The 16,803-nt window shown below is 41.1% G+C and overlaps 1 protein-coding gene across 16 annotated transcripts in view; it reads left to right on the top strand.

Moving 5' to 3' along the window:
- The window catches only part of TANC2 (tetratricopeptide repeat, ankyrin repeat and coiled-coil containing 2), a 290,145-nt gene that overhangs the window by 169,037 nt on the left and 104,305 nt on the right, over positions 1 to 16,803 (top strand). For all 16 annotated transcript variants that reach the window (XM_030021416.2, XM_030021420.1, XM_030021407.2 and 13 more), the window contains one exon: positions 10,157 to 10,305. In XM_030021416.2, the coding sequence (XP_029877276.1) occupies positions 10,157 to 10,305 (149 nt within the window). The remainder of the gene's footprint in view (positions 1 to 10,156; positions 10,306 to 16,803) is intronic.

Genomic DNA, 16,803 nt, shown 5'->3' with positions numbered 1-16,803 from the left:
GTCTACTTTATTAAGCAGAATTTTTGACATTTTATGTCACTAATTATTTGACTCCTAATCACTTGAAAAATAATTGCTTTGAATCCAAACATGAAAATTTTGGCCAGCTGCCAGTTTGAAAGTACAGCCTTGCAGGGAAGCATCGATTATACCACTGTATCTTCAAATTCCTCCAGTGGTCTGTAACTTACTGCAGGGTCCAAAATTGTTGTGTTTGGTCTGGGACTGTAGCAGCCTTCCTCTCAGACTCCTCTACTTGCTGTCTTCAGTTTTCTCTGAGTCGAGTCCCCGATGGCTCTTCTGTATGTTTCCGTGGGGAGTCCCCGTCCCTCCGGGGAAGCGTTGTCCCACCACACGTGTTGGCATCTGGAGCAAGTCTCTTGTGCTGCTCTTCACTGCTGGCTGCCAGCAGAGCCTGCCTGGAGAAGCGTGTTGGGCACCGTGGCGTTCCTCGGCTCCCTGCTGTATTCCCGTCTCTTCTTGGCATCTGTTTTGCTTGCCCGGCAAGACGAGGTGTGATGATGTTTGTGGTTACCTGCATGGCTGTCACCTGTGCCTTCCCCGCTTTGGTAACTTCACTGTTGTATTTCCACCCAAATTATGTGGGTGAAGTTGCAGATCATACGCTGTGTAACTTAAACACACTGTGAGGACAGTGTGGTTGATTTTATTTTTGAGTGGCGTAAGATTTTCATTAATACGGTTTACGCTTTAGAGAAACAACAAGTTTTAAATGGATTTCATCCAAATGGACAGTAGGGTTTTCCCCCTCTAATCATTGAGGGGATGCTAGTTAGCAACAGCCCTAGATGTTGGCTCTGTTTGAAAACAGTACTAAAAAGTATGGGAAATACTCTGTTACATTTATGGTGGCTACTAGAATTGCCTATAACAGTTTTACAAAAGTCCGTGCGAGTACTGGAAGTGATGGAGTTACTGCATCTTAGCCCACTACTGGATTACCCAAGAATATTTCAGTTTGCAGTTGTACCACATAACAGCATGCCTAGTCCTTCAACTTCTGATGGTGTGAACATACCATGTCTCAGCTTTGTGGGATTTTTTTATATATATGAATTAATTTATGACATATAAAGTAAGAATCAACCAATAATGTTTTTATGCTTGATATTCTAGTAAGTGGTAGCAGTAGCTTATTACAACTATGTAGTAATTTTTATATCCGAACAGTACTTTTGAAATCTTATTTGGGTGTATAATGGCAGTAGGCTTTAGAGATTGTTGTCAGCGTTGTATATGCGAAGTTCATAATTTAGTCTGATTTGCTTTTAATAAAATTTATTCTGGGAATGTGCTAATATATCATGTATAGGAAAGACAAGGCTTTTATACTGTCGTGGTGTCTTCTTGCTCTGTTAAGCCCACAACCTCCCATTTAACAGTGGTTAAAGGCTAAAGTGTCATCATTTGCCTTACTACAGTTATATCTCATTATAAGCTAGTTGTGTTTTGACCTGGCAAAGCTATCTTGGGAGAAGAAAAGGTATTTGTAAAAATTTGTAAAAAATCCCCTTCTGCATATTTTCTCCCAGGAAGCTCAAATGCTGTAATTGTGGCTGGATTCTACCTTGGGGGTACGATAAAAAGATTCACAGCAGCCTCTGCCACTGTTGTAGCTGCTGAGGATGGAAATGAGTATGGTCTTTGCAGATGAAAACCTAAATCGATTTTATACAATGATGGAAATGTTACATATATATATATATTTCTGACGGTTTCCTGCAACTTTGTTTTTGCCACTGTTGATTGAGCAGGGTTGGCTTGACCATAAATGAGGAGGGAGCAGGCTGCCCACGGGGGAAGCCGCCTGCAGAGGTTCGGTTGGACACCCCCTCTGTGGAGGGCTGCACACTTCGCACAATTCCCACTGCAGCTAGCATCATCCCAAAACAGTCAGGAGGAGAGAGTTTTTTCAAACTTCTGTTGAAGCTGTGCCGCCGTCTGGTTGACTGCGTTTGCACCGTGAGCTTAATTGTACACCCTCACAAAAGTAAAACTTGGTACTAAAGTTGCCTCATAGCAGAGATAAGCCAGCTGCTGCTTTTCATTTTCATCGCGGTTTGTAAGAGTCGTGATGCGTAACGTGTGTTTGTGAGATTTGTATCAGGTTTATGATGTGAAAAATGGTAAGAGGAGGGGAATGTGAGAGGTCTTGAAAAACTATTGCTGAAATGAAAAAAAAGGTTTGGGTGGATGCTATGCGACATGCCTAATACAGCAAAATGAATACTTAAACAGTATTTTGCACAGATTTTAGCAAACAAATAGTATTTGAAGGGAGTATCTGAAGGGAGTATTTGTTCTTTTTTGGTTGTGAATCATATTAAAAAAACACTGGTAAGATACCATCCTCAAACTTGTCTGGAATAAAAGGTCAGTTCAAAGAGCTAAAAAATAAATACCAAACAACTTTCTTTAAGAGTCAAGGTCTTTGATCAGTCAGTGTTTGCTGAGAGTTTGTATGTTTAGAGCCAGGAGCACAGACCTATGTTTATGATCAGGTGATGGTTTAGAGATAAAATGCCAAAACTGTAAAGAAAGAAATAATTCCATCCCTGCTTTCCATCACCGGGGGACTTGCAGCCTTGGTCATGTTGTCCTTGATATGCTAAAGAGCTCAGGAACCTTTTCAGGGGTCTAAGTGTAATCCGGCTTTTAGGAAATGTTCCGCATACCCAGGCTCATATTTATAATAATTGTGGCCTTTTTCTTTTTTTTATGTATATATATGTTCAGTGATCAGTGCACTGAATGTCTCTCGTTTCCCCCATTCCCTTTTCTTTGGTACTTAAATGGGAGCTGAAATCCAGGAAAATTCATCCCCAAATGTGCATGCAGAGTGTTTGGTTTTTTTAAAATCTAGAATACGAAATGCGTTGAATTAGATTTTATGATAGCGTTGAAATTACATTAACTGCCTATCTCTGGCTCAGTATGGTTTGTGATTAAAAATAACTGTCTTTCTGACAATCTACTTGAAGGAATATCAGAGGACATCACCGGCAAAGGCAGGGGGAAGGACTGGTTAGGAAGCAGTATATATGTGCAGTGCAGAGGAGAATTTCTTTTGTTTGAATTTCTTCTTAGAAGAAATGTCTGTGAAACTCGTGCAAGAGACTGACTTAGTGGAATTAGTGATGGGAATTTTTGCAGTTTCTTACAGAAATTGTTGGATAGAGCAGGAACAGCCACTAAAGCAAGCAGAGCTGGAGCAGTACACAGTGGGCACAGATTGAGTCAGAGCTGCAATCTGAACACCTTCATAGTTCAGTGTTATTTTTTTGGCTAGCTAGAGGGCCTTGGTATCAGTAAACAAGGGGAATATATTTCCTTTGCCACTTGTCTGTGGTGTAATTGAAGTTGGTGGGGACTGTTTTCCATTCCTCTCACAGAACTATTAAGTATCTGAAGAGCAGCAGTACAAAAATAGACATTTAAAGCAATGTGTATGGGGTAGCCTTCGTCTCTTACTGGTTAAATGAAAAAAAGGTCATCTTGATGTAAACAAGACAAATGAAAAAACCTTCCATTAATTCTGAGATTAGGGGGATATGAAGAAATGGTCAAGGGCGTTTTCCAAATATAGCTCAAGTGTATCCAGAATAATTTAAAGCAGATGTATATTATAACGGGACGGATTCAGGGCACATGGAGAGAGGGAAGTCGTTAGATAAAACTCTACAGTTATGTAATTGAAGATCAAAATCATAAGTGGTATCATTTATTTCTGGCATTCCATAGGTGCTCACTCTCTGCATATAACTATGCTATTTTTTTCTTTGCTAATACAAGAATTTTTGATTTTTAAGACAAATCAGTTTCATATTCAGGTAAATTCTGTGATGGGTGCCACTAAGTGAACTGTTACCCAGTTCTTCTTGTTAGACACTCACTGAAATAGATTTCAGATGTAACTCTAAATTATATTTGGAGTCTGGTTTTGGAAGTAAAAGTATAACCATTAAACCAAAAATATTCTCTGGAGTAAAGACGCATTGTTAGTGTCTCCCAGGGGCGCTACCCTACATCATTTATCTGAAAGATTAGACAATGGTAGCTATCAAACAAGTCACAGAATTACAAAATAAATCATAAAGAAATTTCATTTGCTTGTAAGCAATTGCAGCTGAAATACGTGACAGATTTCATTATAGGAACTGAAAGGACAGAACAGAAACAGTATTTTAAAATGATAATGTTCAAAAACATTGTACGTTTTGAATGCTTTCTTGAAAAGAGCAAACCTAATAACTGTGCTTATAAAATGATATATTTGATTCTCAAGGAAATGCTGTGAACATTTATGAGCACTTATGAACTCCCCCTGGGGAAAAAAAAAACCCCAACCCAACAAACCCGCAACCAAACCAAACTACACCCCCCAGCCCACCGCTTTTCCCAGAAAGGCTTCCCCAGGTCATTTCTGGTCTGGTTAGCAGCAGGACCACTTCTAAAAGAAAATTTCAGCGTGGGAACAGTTGTTGTAAGGTTTGGGCCGTGCTTGCTCCCTGGGGGAGGCTGGGGAATGGCTCCGAGCTCAGCGATCTGTCTTTGCACCCTTCTCCGGAATACAGTGAAAGCTGCTGATTTTGGTAGGTATGATTTTTCTTATGCAACCAAGAGACCACCCTCCTGCATATGACATTAACAGAGGTGCTAGAATTGACCCTTCAAAAATACTAAGGGTGTATGTAGGTAAGATATCTGAGAGCTGCCAGGATCCATCAAATTGCTCCTAAAGGGCCTAAATCAGGTAAATTCCAGGGTGAATTGCAGAGGCCTTCTGACGTATTTAAAGTGGGTTGAATTTTTTGAAGGGAGGAAGGATTAGAGGTTATTAGATTGCTTGACAGGCTCAGGTTATAATGTTTCTAATTTGCATTTTTGCAGTTCAGTAAAAAAAAAATTGTCATTATCTTAAAAAGATGGCAGAAGTAGCTGGAAAGTGCGGAGGTGTGCACTGATGTGATCTGGTGCAACTCTGGAAGCTAAATTATTTAAAAAAAAAAAAAAAAGAAAAAAAAATATGTGTGCGTGTGCCTTATCTATCTACACACTTTTTGAAGCTTCTAACTCATTGAGTGCTGGATTTAATTATTTATTATTACTAATTACTTAGGTGTAATATTTGAAAATTTTTCTTGTGCTATCAAGTGGGTGAAGAGCTCTCTGGCAGGTTTGAGGCAGGGAAATGCTCGGTCTTCTCCTGCATCCTCCGCTTCTCTCCCCTTCACCTCCCACGAAGCCCCGGTGACCTTATTGCTCAGCTGCCGATCAATCCCCGCTCTGCCCTGCTCCCCACCCTTCCTCCCAGTCGATTGATCGATCTCCTAACCCAGCACTTCAGTCTCTGCCTCAACAGGCTTTTCTGTCCCACAGACCGCCCTGCCTTTGGCAACACAAGCTCTCCTTAGCAAAATGACCTCCTAGCTTTCCAGACCCCTGATCGAATTAACCTTCTGTTTGTCTCCCTGTCCATCCAATCCTCTTGTGGCATATATTCCAGTATAATTCAATCCAGAAGCAAAATAAATAAGTAAAAAAAAATCATAGCGTGCTCCTCAAGGACTACAGATGGAGAAATCACATATTCTCGTTTTCTTGTTTCTTTTACTTTGTCTTCTGGTTTCAGATTAATTAAGTCACATTTATGTTGGATTTTTGATTTTTTTTTTCCATTACCATGAAGATTGGACTTCTCATAAGGGAGCAGTGGGTACAGGTACAGAAGTCTGAGTGGCTGGTGCTGGTTTGGGATTTCCTTTCTTCCCTGTGGCTCCATGCTGGGGAAAGGGAAGCTCTTGTCCTGCTGATTTTTGCTTCTGTTTGTTCTGCTTCTGGACCGCTCTGTGCATGCAGCAGAGTTAAGACTGCAGGCTCTGATTTACTGTTCCCAGCATTCTTCTGCTCTGATAGATAAAAATGCCAGATAGCCTAAAAACCTGTAGTATTTTAATCTGAAAGGACAACCTGTTTCACATCTCTGTAGGAGCTTTTATTTATTTCTGTCATATAATGCTGCAGTTACCTGTCTCATCTGAAGATTAAGGATTCAAAGAAAGAAGTATCCTTTAGTATAGCTTTTTGGTGACTCTACCTAAAATTCGATTGCATATTTCATGTAGTCTTTTGAATATTATTCTTTTTCTTTCACTTTTTAGAAGATACCTTTAATGTATGTATAGCTCACTACAAAAGAATCTGAATGTCTTATTTTCGAGTTCATTTGTTTTTGCAGTGCAAAGTAAGGCTCGTTGCTTACATTTTTCTTACAGGAAAAAAAAAAAAATCTGTGTACTGCTTGGACAAATTACCTCTCCTTCCAACCAGGCTACAACTTTTGAGGCTAATCTATCTTGGAGCTGTTCATGGTTTTTTATTTATGTTATTAGAAATAAGCAATTCACTGCAATGTGTTTGTAGTCTGCAGGCTATATCTGTGATGAAAGTCCTTGGACTAGTGGCAAACATCTAGTAAATCTCTTTTGGTTTTGACTCAGACTTCAGTACCTGAAATGCTGACTCCAGGTTTGGAGCACTTGCCTTGAAATTAAACACAACAAATTCCAAGTGGGGAAAAGTTTCTCTATTAAATTCTTTGGAAGTAATTTTTTCTAAGATTCAGAAAACGCATTTATCACGTGGGGATCAGTAAATGCCACAGTATGTGCAAAGACAATGTAATCAGGAGTAATTTCATCTCTGGCTAAAGCTCAATATAGGAGAGGTGAGTGTGTGCTCTGTTGGGGTGTCCCATCAGTGCCAGGCAGGTTACAGGCAGGTGCCAGACAGGCTGCGTCACGCCGCGGTGGGTCTGGTATTCCTTCCATGGCCACTTTGCTGCAACGGAGCTTATCATTAAAAAGCTCTCACTTAAAACCAAACAAGACATAAACAACTGAACCAGCTAACTAAAGATGTCAGCTGGCATGTGAGTACAAGTTATGGGGCTGATGGCCACTGGGAAACTAGGAGGAGACCTGAGTGGGTGGGTGGGTAGGTATGGTTTATCTACCCAGCCCAGCAGCGCGCCAGCTCGCGAGAACCCTTTCCCTGCTATTGTTTTATGTGCCTATATATAAAAATACAAGCTTTCTGCTGAACATAAAGGAACATGAAGTTACACAGTCTCTAGAACTCCTTGAAATACTCATCACGTGCAATGAGTCGGGGAGTTAAGTTTTTTTATTCCTGTTTAAAATTCCTGGCACTGAGCATTTTGATACGGCTTTTAATATTACTGAATGTTTATGCAGAAGCATATGAGCTGATCTAGCAAGTGCAGCAGCTTCAGACCGCAAACCACGTTGGGATCTCTCCAATCTGCTGATTGACTTCAGGTTTGCATGTGCCTAGTTGGGCAGTTTGTTACAGTTTATTGATATACTAGAGGTTGCTTATTTGAGTTGACTGTAGTATGTGTGTTTGAGCTGCTGTAGTTCGTTATAGCAGTAGTGTCAGGATACCTAAAAATATCTCAGGCCAGTTCTGTTATCAACTGTGCTCTCAAATTTCCCTGGTGAGACTGGGGGAACCAAGTGTGCTGAAGTGTGTGTAAAATTTGGCTGCAGCATCAACTGGATAGCACATGTGGCAAGGGAGAAAAAAAACCAGTTATGCCCTTTCACTGAACTTAGAAAGAGAGTATTAGGTCTTACTGTCAACCCTGAAAGGCATGTTACAGCTTCTTTCTGTAATACCTATTCACAGGCGTCTTGGAGCTGTTACGTCTCTTCTTTGACACTCAATTAAATGACTGCACTTATTTTTAAAGACCTAAAACCAAAAGAGGGAATAATCCAGTACAGTAGTGCTTTGCTTAAGTTCAAATTATCTGTACTTTGAAAGCCACGTTATAACAAAATAATTGATAGTTCTACACTAAATGTGATGCTCTTGGAGCTCAGCTGCTTCAGTTACAGCTGTTGATACCTTGTGCCATAAGCAGCATCTTGCAGGTGAATTAGGGCTGTTAGCAAGGCAGACAATTATTATCCTCTGTATCTTCTATGATGTTAAGGAGTGACCTGGGATAAGCTCATAATTTTCTTTACTTTACAGGTGAAAACAGCTTTGTGCCCCTTAGAGATATTTTAGGGGTAGTATAAAAGAGGAGAGGTCTAAGGACAAGGTTAAATCCAGCTTCCAAGGAGCAAGTTGTTCTGTTTGGTTTGGGAGCGGTTCTTAACACTGAGCCGAAGGAAACTTGCTCTGCCCAGCGCCCTGCAGCCTGCCCCAGCACAGTCTGGGCACTCTCCCTAAATCCTCCCCTGGGTGGGCAATGCAGAGATAGATCCAGCTTTGCCTTTCTGCCGAGATGTGTAAGTCAGCACGGTTTGAGTATTATTAATGTCATGTGTTCTGAAGACAGAATGGGGAATGCATAATAAACTTCTAATAATTATGAACGGAGCCATATCCTAGATACAGATATCTAGGATAAATTCTAAAAGTCTGCTTTTTTTTAAAGGAAAAAAAACCAAAACCTTGGAAATAAGTCTCTATAATTTTCATTTTACGTAAATGTATCTGTTCTGGATTTGACTCCCAGAGATAGTAAATGCCCACAGATTGAATGTGGGTGGTCAGCAGTTCAGAAAATTGGGCCATCCATCTAAATTTGTCTCTCTCTTTAAATCTATCCCATTCACGTCAGTGTTGTTTAAAGCAGTACAATAGGGATTCAATAACTTAAAAGACAGCTTCTATTATCATAGTATATAATCCATTTTCATAACAGCGGAGTCACCGTGTGAGGACTGCTCCAGATGCTTATTTCCCAAAGTTGACAGTGCTTATGAATGCAGACGCGGTTGCATGTGAGATGCTCCAGGGTTTTTAATTTGCAGTAGTGCAGGTGAGACACCAAAAAATTGCTCTAAGCTTCTGTGAGATGTACATTAAATGGGAATTTCTGGAAGCAGCTGGCTTAAATTTTTTGAGGTCTTGTACATATCCCAGGTTCTGTGATTCGTGGTTTTCAGTTATAGTTATCAAAAAGCAATATTTAAAGTAACATCTTTTTACTTTAGCTTCAGGCTGAGTGCTGGTGCACCCCCGAGCCAGGACAGAGCTGGGAAATGGAGATGGGCTCTTCTCCAAATTGTACATTATCAGATGAATAATTAACTGTAGACTAATTGCAGATCCTAATTAGTCTCCTACAACTGCACTAAACACAGTATTGCTTCAGTGTAATGTGGAAAGAACTTGACCTTCAAGCTTTAATACTGCTGCTTGTGTGAGCAGGAAAGAACTTAACTTTCAGAACCCAGCTTACCTTTGTGATACTACAAGTCAAAAACCTCCACAAATTTTTGTTATAAAATTAAAAAGATACAGAAATGCTAATATACATGCCTGGCCTTTTTCCCGGTGTGCATTGCTAGCCGGAAGCTTGTCTGTGCTGCTCTTCCTAGAGGTGGCAGAAAAAAATCAGGAAAAATTATCCGGAATGTTGGTTTTGGCCTATTTTATAGACTTGGCGGGAATTGGCAGGTGGACTTTGCTTTGTATCGTGGCCTATACTGTGACCGCACAAGGAGGTTTGGTGTCTGGAGAGCAGTGCTTTCTACGTAACCGTGAGCGTGTCGGAAACAGCAGATGACAGTGGAAGATGCACGCGGGTTTTCTGTCCTGTTCTTTGCCGTTAGCACTTGGTAGCGCAGGTTGGCTGCTCTGCATCTCGTGGAATGCTTTCAAAACGGCATGTGTAGCCTTGGTTTCTCTGTGAGTAACTTGGAGGTAGTTTCTACGTGAGAGAGGAGAGAGAAGGCTCCCCCTTCTCGATCGTTGGTCCAGGAAATCTCGTTCCCCGGTGGCTTTGGCACTTCTGGTGCGGGGAAAGCAAGATGGCTGTGTTTGCTTCCATGGGAGGTGCTGAGAATATAATGAGCAGTGAGAGGAGAAATAACAGCTAACGTTAGAAGAAACATGTATTGACAGCTGGAGCAATGCATAACTTAAAATTAATGACTAGCATATAATGTTAAAACAGACTCGACTAACGTGAATAACCTGAAAACCCGGATACTGACGTTGCAGCATGAAAAGTTAGCGGTGTTTTGCTGGAAAAACACTGAGCAGTATCCAAGGTAAACAATTCCTGTCTGAATCTGTTTTTCTTCCTGTTTAGGTGATACTGAGCAGGAGCTGGGACCCCCTCCATCCGTAGATGAGGCAGCAAATACACTCATGACTCGCCTGGGCTTCCTCCTCGGAGAGAAAGTCACGGAGGTACAGCCAGGGCCCCAGTACAGCATGGAGGTGCAGGACGAGAACCAGGTACGACCCCTCCAATCCTTCCCGCTTGTACAGCAGTAACTGCACGGATTAGGATCCAAATACAGCATGTGAGAGAGTGGTTATTTTCTAATTATATGGCAGCTGAGTGTCTCATAATGGTGAAATAATTGTTATGAGGTAAAAGGTTGTATCTCCTCGTTAAATGGTGAATCATCATTACAGCGCAGCGGTACATGTTTCAGGGATCAGCTGCTACCATGTGAAACAGCTTCTGTTGTTTTTCTGTTTTTGCAAATGTTGTAGGAGTGGGTAGCATTTCTAATCAGATTATAGTGACCAAAATAATCTGTACTTTCATGGCATCTTACATGCAATATTTCAAAGGTACTTTAGCAATGTTACATAAAGGCTCACAGTTTCTCCAGGAAGAAGAGGTAAGTAGTAATAGCCTGATTTTACAGATAGTCACAGTTTTTGCTCACGTTTGCTGAACAAGGTGATTTCATGCTTGAAAACAGGTACAGAAAGCAAATCATAAAATCTTCATTGTGATGGAGTTTGTTACATCCCCTCTGGCTGGCTGAAAAGCAAAATAGCAAAAAGCTCATGGCTACAATGTAGATTTTGTGGAAACTGCCTGAGTTTATTCCTCCTCCTCAAGCCTGGACAATACACCCACTCCCAGCAGTGTTGGTGAGATGAGAATGAAAGTAGGAGACAGTTTTGGTTTTGGTTTTTTTTTTAATGGGCAGATAGATAGTCCAGTAAGTAGCAGAAGAGCATGAAACTTGGAAGCCCAGTTCTAATTCTCTCTCCTTTTAACAGGGTCGTTGCATGACTCTCCAGAAGTCACTTAGATATTTAACGTAGGCACTATTCAGAGGACCTGACTTAAGGTCCTCAATTCCTTAACAAAAAAAAAAAAAAAAAAAAAAGTCAATGAAGAGTGGCAGCCAAGAAGATGGTTTCTGTACATTCGAGCTGAATGCCCATTGTGGCCCTGGTGGCATATATGAATCTTTCTCCCAACCTGTTCCACTTGGAAGGAAACTCAGAGACAAGTTGCTCCACCAAGCCCAGGACCCCTCCTAGCCCAAAGCAGGGAGAGCAGGGTGGAGGGCAGCGTCCTGGGCTCTATCGGTCCCCCACTGTAGACTGAACCAAAAGGTTTTTGATCATCTGCATGGGCTAAAGTATGCTTGAGAGCCAGGCAATGTGTTTTTGTTAAGTTTTTGCCTTTAACACATTCATTAAGCTTTTAACGCTTTCATTCAATATTTTATGCAAGTTGTGGTGGATTTGAAATGTGCTTTACTATACATTGTGCTAGAAAATGTACTTTTAACAGGCACCTATTTGAACTGAATACTTCAAAGCCAAGCAGAGCTTTCTACTATAAATGGTTCCTTTTGTTGTTGCCTTTTGACAAAAATTAAAATCCCATCTTTTCTCTAAAGCAGAAGATGTCTTTGGAGAATAAATAAAAGAAAAATGTAAAGAGAAACAGCAGAGAGTTGTCCTCTAAAATAGATTGATATCTTGGGCTGTGTGCTAATTTTTGCATGAAAAAGTTTTACAGGGCCTTTGAATGCTATTCATGTGCTGGTAAAGATAAAGAGAGGCTGGTTCCTCAATTACCAAGTTAATTTTTTTTTCTTTCTTTGTGAGCATCTCCTGCTGTCAGCACTTGCCTAGAATTGCAGCATACTCGAGGTTGGCAATGACCTCTGGAGGTCATCTCATCTAGCGGGGCTAGCTTCAAAGTTGGACCATGTTGCTCAGGGCTTGTCCAGGCGAGTTTTGAAGATCTCCACGGATGGAGAATCAACAGTCTCTCTGGGCAGCCTGTTCGGGGCTTCACGACTCCCGTTGTGAGGGACTTTTTTGTTTTACCTGACAGAAAATCTCCTTGATACAACCTGTGACTGTAGTGTCTTGGCCTTTCCCTTTGCACTTTTGAGAAGAGCACGGTTGTGTCTTCTCTACAGTCCCCTGCAGACAGCGGAAGGCTGCGGCTATCCCTAGATGCCGTTTAGCTGTCTCTTCTCCAGGCTGAATGAACCTTCTCCGTCAGCTTCTCCTTCTACATCACAAGCTCCAGCCATCTAACGGTCTTCGTGGCCCTTCTCTGACTTTTGCTCTCTGGCTGTCTCAGGACCGGAGCCATGCACAAATCCTGTCCAAGCTAAAGTTGCTTCTGAATTGCAGCAAATCTTCTAAAAACCTCTCTAACTCTCCTTCCCAAATTGAATTTCTTCAGCTATCCTACTTAAAGTAGTGTTGAAAATCATGCAGAGACACATTTGTGGGATTTGCAAAGATTAATTCTTCCATTAATCATTGATTAATTAAAATCTGATTGAGACTTTGACTACTAGTTTGCACTTGAATTTAAAAATGAGAACAATTTTCTAGGTTTTAATGCGTTAATTTACACGGCCTGGGCAAAGAAAACGTTCTTTGTATCAAAAGCTGGGACTAGGCTGCTGCTTGTTATTCTAACCATGCTTTGCCTTCTCAAGCGAGAAAATAATTATTTGCAATCTCGCCAATGCTTGAGCTGAAGTGAAGATAAGGCATAGAGGTGTTTTCACTAAAACTGCCCCAATCTGTAAATCGGCACACTGCATTTTCATTCAATTGCCTTATTTTGAATATGTCAAAGGATGTATTCTCTAATCCAGATTGCTATGAAATTGCATGTTTTATGTGCTGTCTCTTTCTTAATCATGCTTTCCTTAATGAGACATCGCAAATGCTGAAGAATAAATCCTCTTTCTCCTACTTTTTGGGAAACTATTTTTTAACTGCACTGGCTGCCAGAGAAGCACAAAGGACAATGAGACTATGACAGAACAGTGTAATTTTTCAAAGCTTAGTGAAAATGTGACAGATGAAACAGCAGCAATAATAATACAGAATGTTCTGTTAATGGAAATTTATATTTAAAACTTGCACGGAGGAACATTTTTCTATATCAATACAAAAATAAAACATGTCAATCAATGCCAAGTGATATACCATGTTATTTAGTAATTTCCAGTTGCAAGTAGCTTGTTCTTAAGGAGCTGCATTGATAACACTACAAATAAAAGAACTTATAAGAATATCACTTTTGGCATTTTATGAAACAATAGTGTTATCAGCTGGAAGGAAGATGAGTGTACCATTCTTGCACTGAATTTTAATTTGCTTTAAAGTGTAATTTTTTTGTGTGTTTTAAGGTTAGCGGATGTTATTTTGTTAGTACTGAGATTTCAGCAGGGATTTGTTTAAAATAACAGTTGAAACAAGGACGTAGAAAAACCTCACCATAAAGAATTTATAATAGTAATAATGCTTCGCATTCTGAAAGATCCCACATGTGAGCTGATTAAATTTTTAGATGCTGCAGTATGAGGTCGGAAGGCATCTCTGGAGATTGTTTAATCCAACCCGCCCGCTCGAAGCAGGGTCAGCTCAGAGCAGGTTGCTCAGGACCATCTCCGGTTGGGTTTTGAATATCTCCGTATCTCCTATGTCAGACGCTCCAGTCCTTCAGTCGTCTCCATGGTCCTTAGCTGGACTCACTCCAGTGTCCTCGTCTGCGCTCCAGGTGTGGTCCCACCAGAGCTTAGCAGAGGAGAAGCATCACCTCCTTCACCCGCTGGCATCGCTCTTCCTAATGCAGCCCAGGATGCCCTTGGCCTTCTTTGTCCAAACCTCAAAAGTTATATTACCTTAAACTTGGTGCAGTTCGTTGTACTGTCAGTGGGTTAAAGAAAATGAATATTGGAAAAAGCTAATTTAACAGCTCAGGTGTACTGATGGAGTCTGTGATAAATCAGAAGAGACAGCCCCACTGTAGTGGGTGGCCCAGTGAAAACATCTGCTTGATACATAGCAGCAATGCAAAAAGAGCCCCGTGTTAGGTTATATTAAGAATAATAATAATAAACCCCAGCAATTTTAAGAGGAAAAAATAATGGAATATTTTCATTGAATACTGACACACAAATAGTTTTTAATTTGGCCACTAGAATTAATGAGTTAGAAATAATTTTGCAAAATTAAAAACATTTACAAAAATCAGTACAGTATTTGGACATCTGAAAACATTGCAGTATGAGAAGATGAAAAAGGTTCTTTGAGAGAGAAGGCGCATGAGAGCTGATGTAACAAATGTGTGAAACCAGAATATACAGGGAGCCAGAATTTATAGAGCAGTCAGCTTGCCTGCAATTCCTAGAAGGCTACTGGGGAAAAAAAGAGAAGTATTTGTAAGTACCTAGAACATAAAAGAATGGAAAATAACAATAACAGTGATCCACTAGTGGCACCACAAATTGGATAGGGAGAGGAAAGCGTTGGTTTGCTTCTCCTGAGTGCTTCAAAAGACAAGGATGTGGTGGCAGTCGTCTCATTCACTGGTGGATATTTTATATGGATACCAGAGGGAGATTATAAATTATCATGGAAATATTCACACGGTTCATTTTCTGCTGTGTTGCAATCTCTCTGTTTAATATAAAAAACATGCCCGTGGAGCTGTCGCATTAGCACTCTGTCCCTGGTTTGTTGATATGCTAATCCACGTTCGGGGTACTCTGTAATTAAGTTAGGATCGATGCAGTCATGATGGCGTGAAAGCAAAGGCGTGGGGCGGTGGAGGGGGCTGCCTGCCTCGGCACTGCCCCGTCCCACTGCTGCGGGGATGCTCTGTTTCGCCTCAGACACCAGGGTGGTTACATTCTGAGTAAGGATTTTTACAAGCCCCATTGGGACACCTTGGACAAATTAGATCGCTTCCTGGTAGCTACACATGGTATCTGCCTTCTAATTTAAAAACCAGTAAATCTTCCACATGTTCTACTTACAAAAGTCTGTCCCAGGCGTTTTTTCAGCTTCAGGTATGAAATAGCGAAGAAGAAAAAAAATTAGATGTCAAACCTGTTCTGCAGTTTGTAAGCATGATGCTCTCCATGGTTACCTTGGGTTCAAATGACATGGAAAAGGGAATATAAATCCATGCAATTATTAAGGAAGTATGCACACAGAATAAAAGAAGTCTCATTTAAACGAATTCCAAATGGGGAATTAACCTCTGCTCTTCTTTCCTTGGGACCAGTATAATTTTGCAATGACAAACAAAATACAGTCCGCAGGGTTTAGCTACAGCAAACGGCAGCAGTGCAAGAGAGAGATGACGGTGTTCTGCAGTGTCCCCTGAGCAAGGGGGAGATGGAGTCACCTCCCCTCTGCAGAGGCGGAAAGATAAATTTAAGGGAGAATTGCCTGCTCAAAAGCCCATATTTTTTTTAATGCTTACTTTATGCATCCTCATCTACTCGAGGGGAGATGGACTGCTGGCCTGACCCACCGTGAGGGTGCCTGCTCCTCCGACACCCACACTGTGAATAGGACGCCTGGTCTGGGGCACGGGGGTCAGGTTTGTGGAAGGGAAGTATTGAAGTAGCCCATTTTAAAGTTATTTCTCGATGATTGCTCTGAAGTCCAGTGGAATGGTGATTAAGTTGCTGTGTTGGGTCAATAAAAGCGTCTTCCCAGTGCTGCGGTCGGCGAGCCATCTCCTGCCCTTGCTGTCCTCTGGTGACTCTGCACAGCAGTTTTTGTTGGCTGCAGATGCTCTAGGACGTATCTCCAGAAAGGAGGACCTTTTGCCAGGGAAGGTTGTGTATCCAGTAGCCTGTGGTTGAAACAAGGGCTCTGTCTTGTATCGCAGCTTGTCTCAAATTGAATTCAAGAATGGTTTTGTTTTCTTAATAAACTAATCTCCGTGCACAGCTTCAGGTGTATCAACTCTGGCAGGTTGCTTGCACACAATATCTTATAGGGGCTTTCCAAAATAACTTTTAAAACACCATTTTTTTTGTGCTGCTGTATTTTTTTGTTTTGTTTTGCCTTTGGAGAGCAACATTTTCCCTATTACTTTTTTTTTTTTTTTTTTTAACTTTATCTAGTGGGGAAAGCATGTCTGGGCAGGGAAGGGCTGTCTCGTATCTCGATAAGGGATTTCGAGCTTCCTCTTTGCAAGGGTGTAGAACCACTGTTGTTTTTCTTGAATGGAGGAAACATTTACAGAGCAAAATAAAAATTGCAGCCCCACAGAGGTTTCTGAGCAGACGGAAATGGCCCAGAGGTCTTTGTAGGATTTCCTGTATGTGATGTTTCTTGCTGTAAGTAAAGGTGAGATCATGCTGTATACTTACCACCCTGGAGATCTCCACTTAAACAGAGGCACAGAATTTACCTCACTGTTTCATAATCTTTGCTTATTTGTGCCCCCTCCCCTTTTTTTTTTTACTTGCAGTTCAATACTAACAAAACGATCAAAATTCCCGATAAATTATGGAATCAGGCTTTTGGTAAATACCACTTTATTTATGTTTCCTGTGTTTCCTATTGAACGTGGAAGCTGTAACGTCTAAGGCGTGAAGTAGAAAGCAAGCCCGGTGCCTCTGCGTTTTCCACAGATGCGGGGTGGCACAGCGGACTTTCTCATTTTGAACACTAAAGCACTTTTCAACTTCGCCGTAC

This window comes from Aquila chrysaetos, chromosome 8, assembly GCF_900496995.4.
Source record: "Aquila chrysaetos chrysaetos chromosome 8, bAquChr1.4, whole genome shotgun sequence".
NCBI classification, from domain to species: Eukaryota; Metazoa; Chordata; class Aves; order Accipitriformes; family Accipitridae; genus Aquila; species Aquila chrysaetos.
Note: the sequence above shows the minus strand (reverse complement) of the source record. Positions and strands in the feature narration are given on the sequence as shown.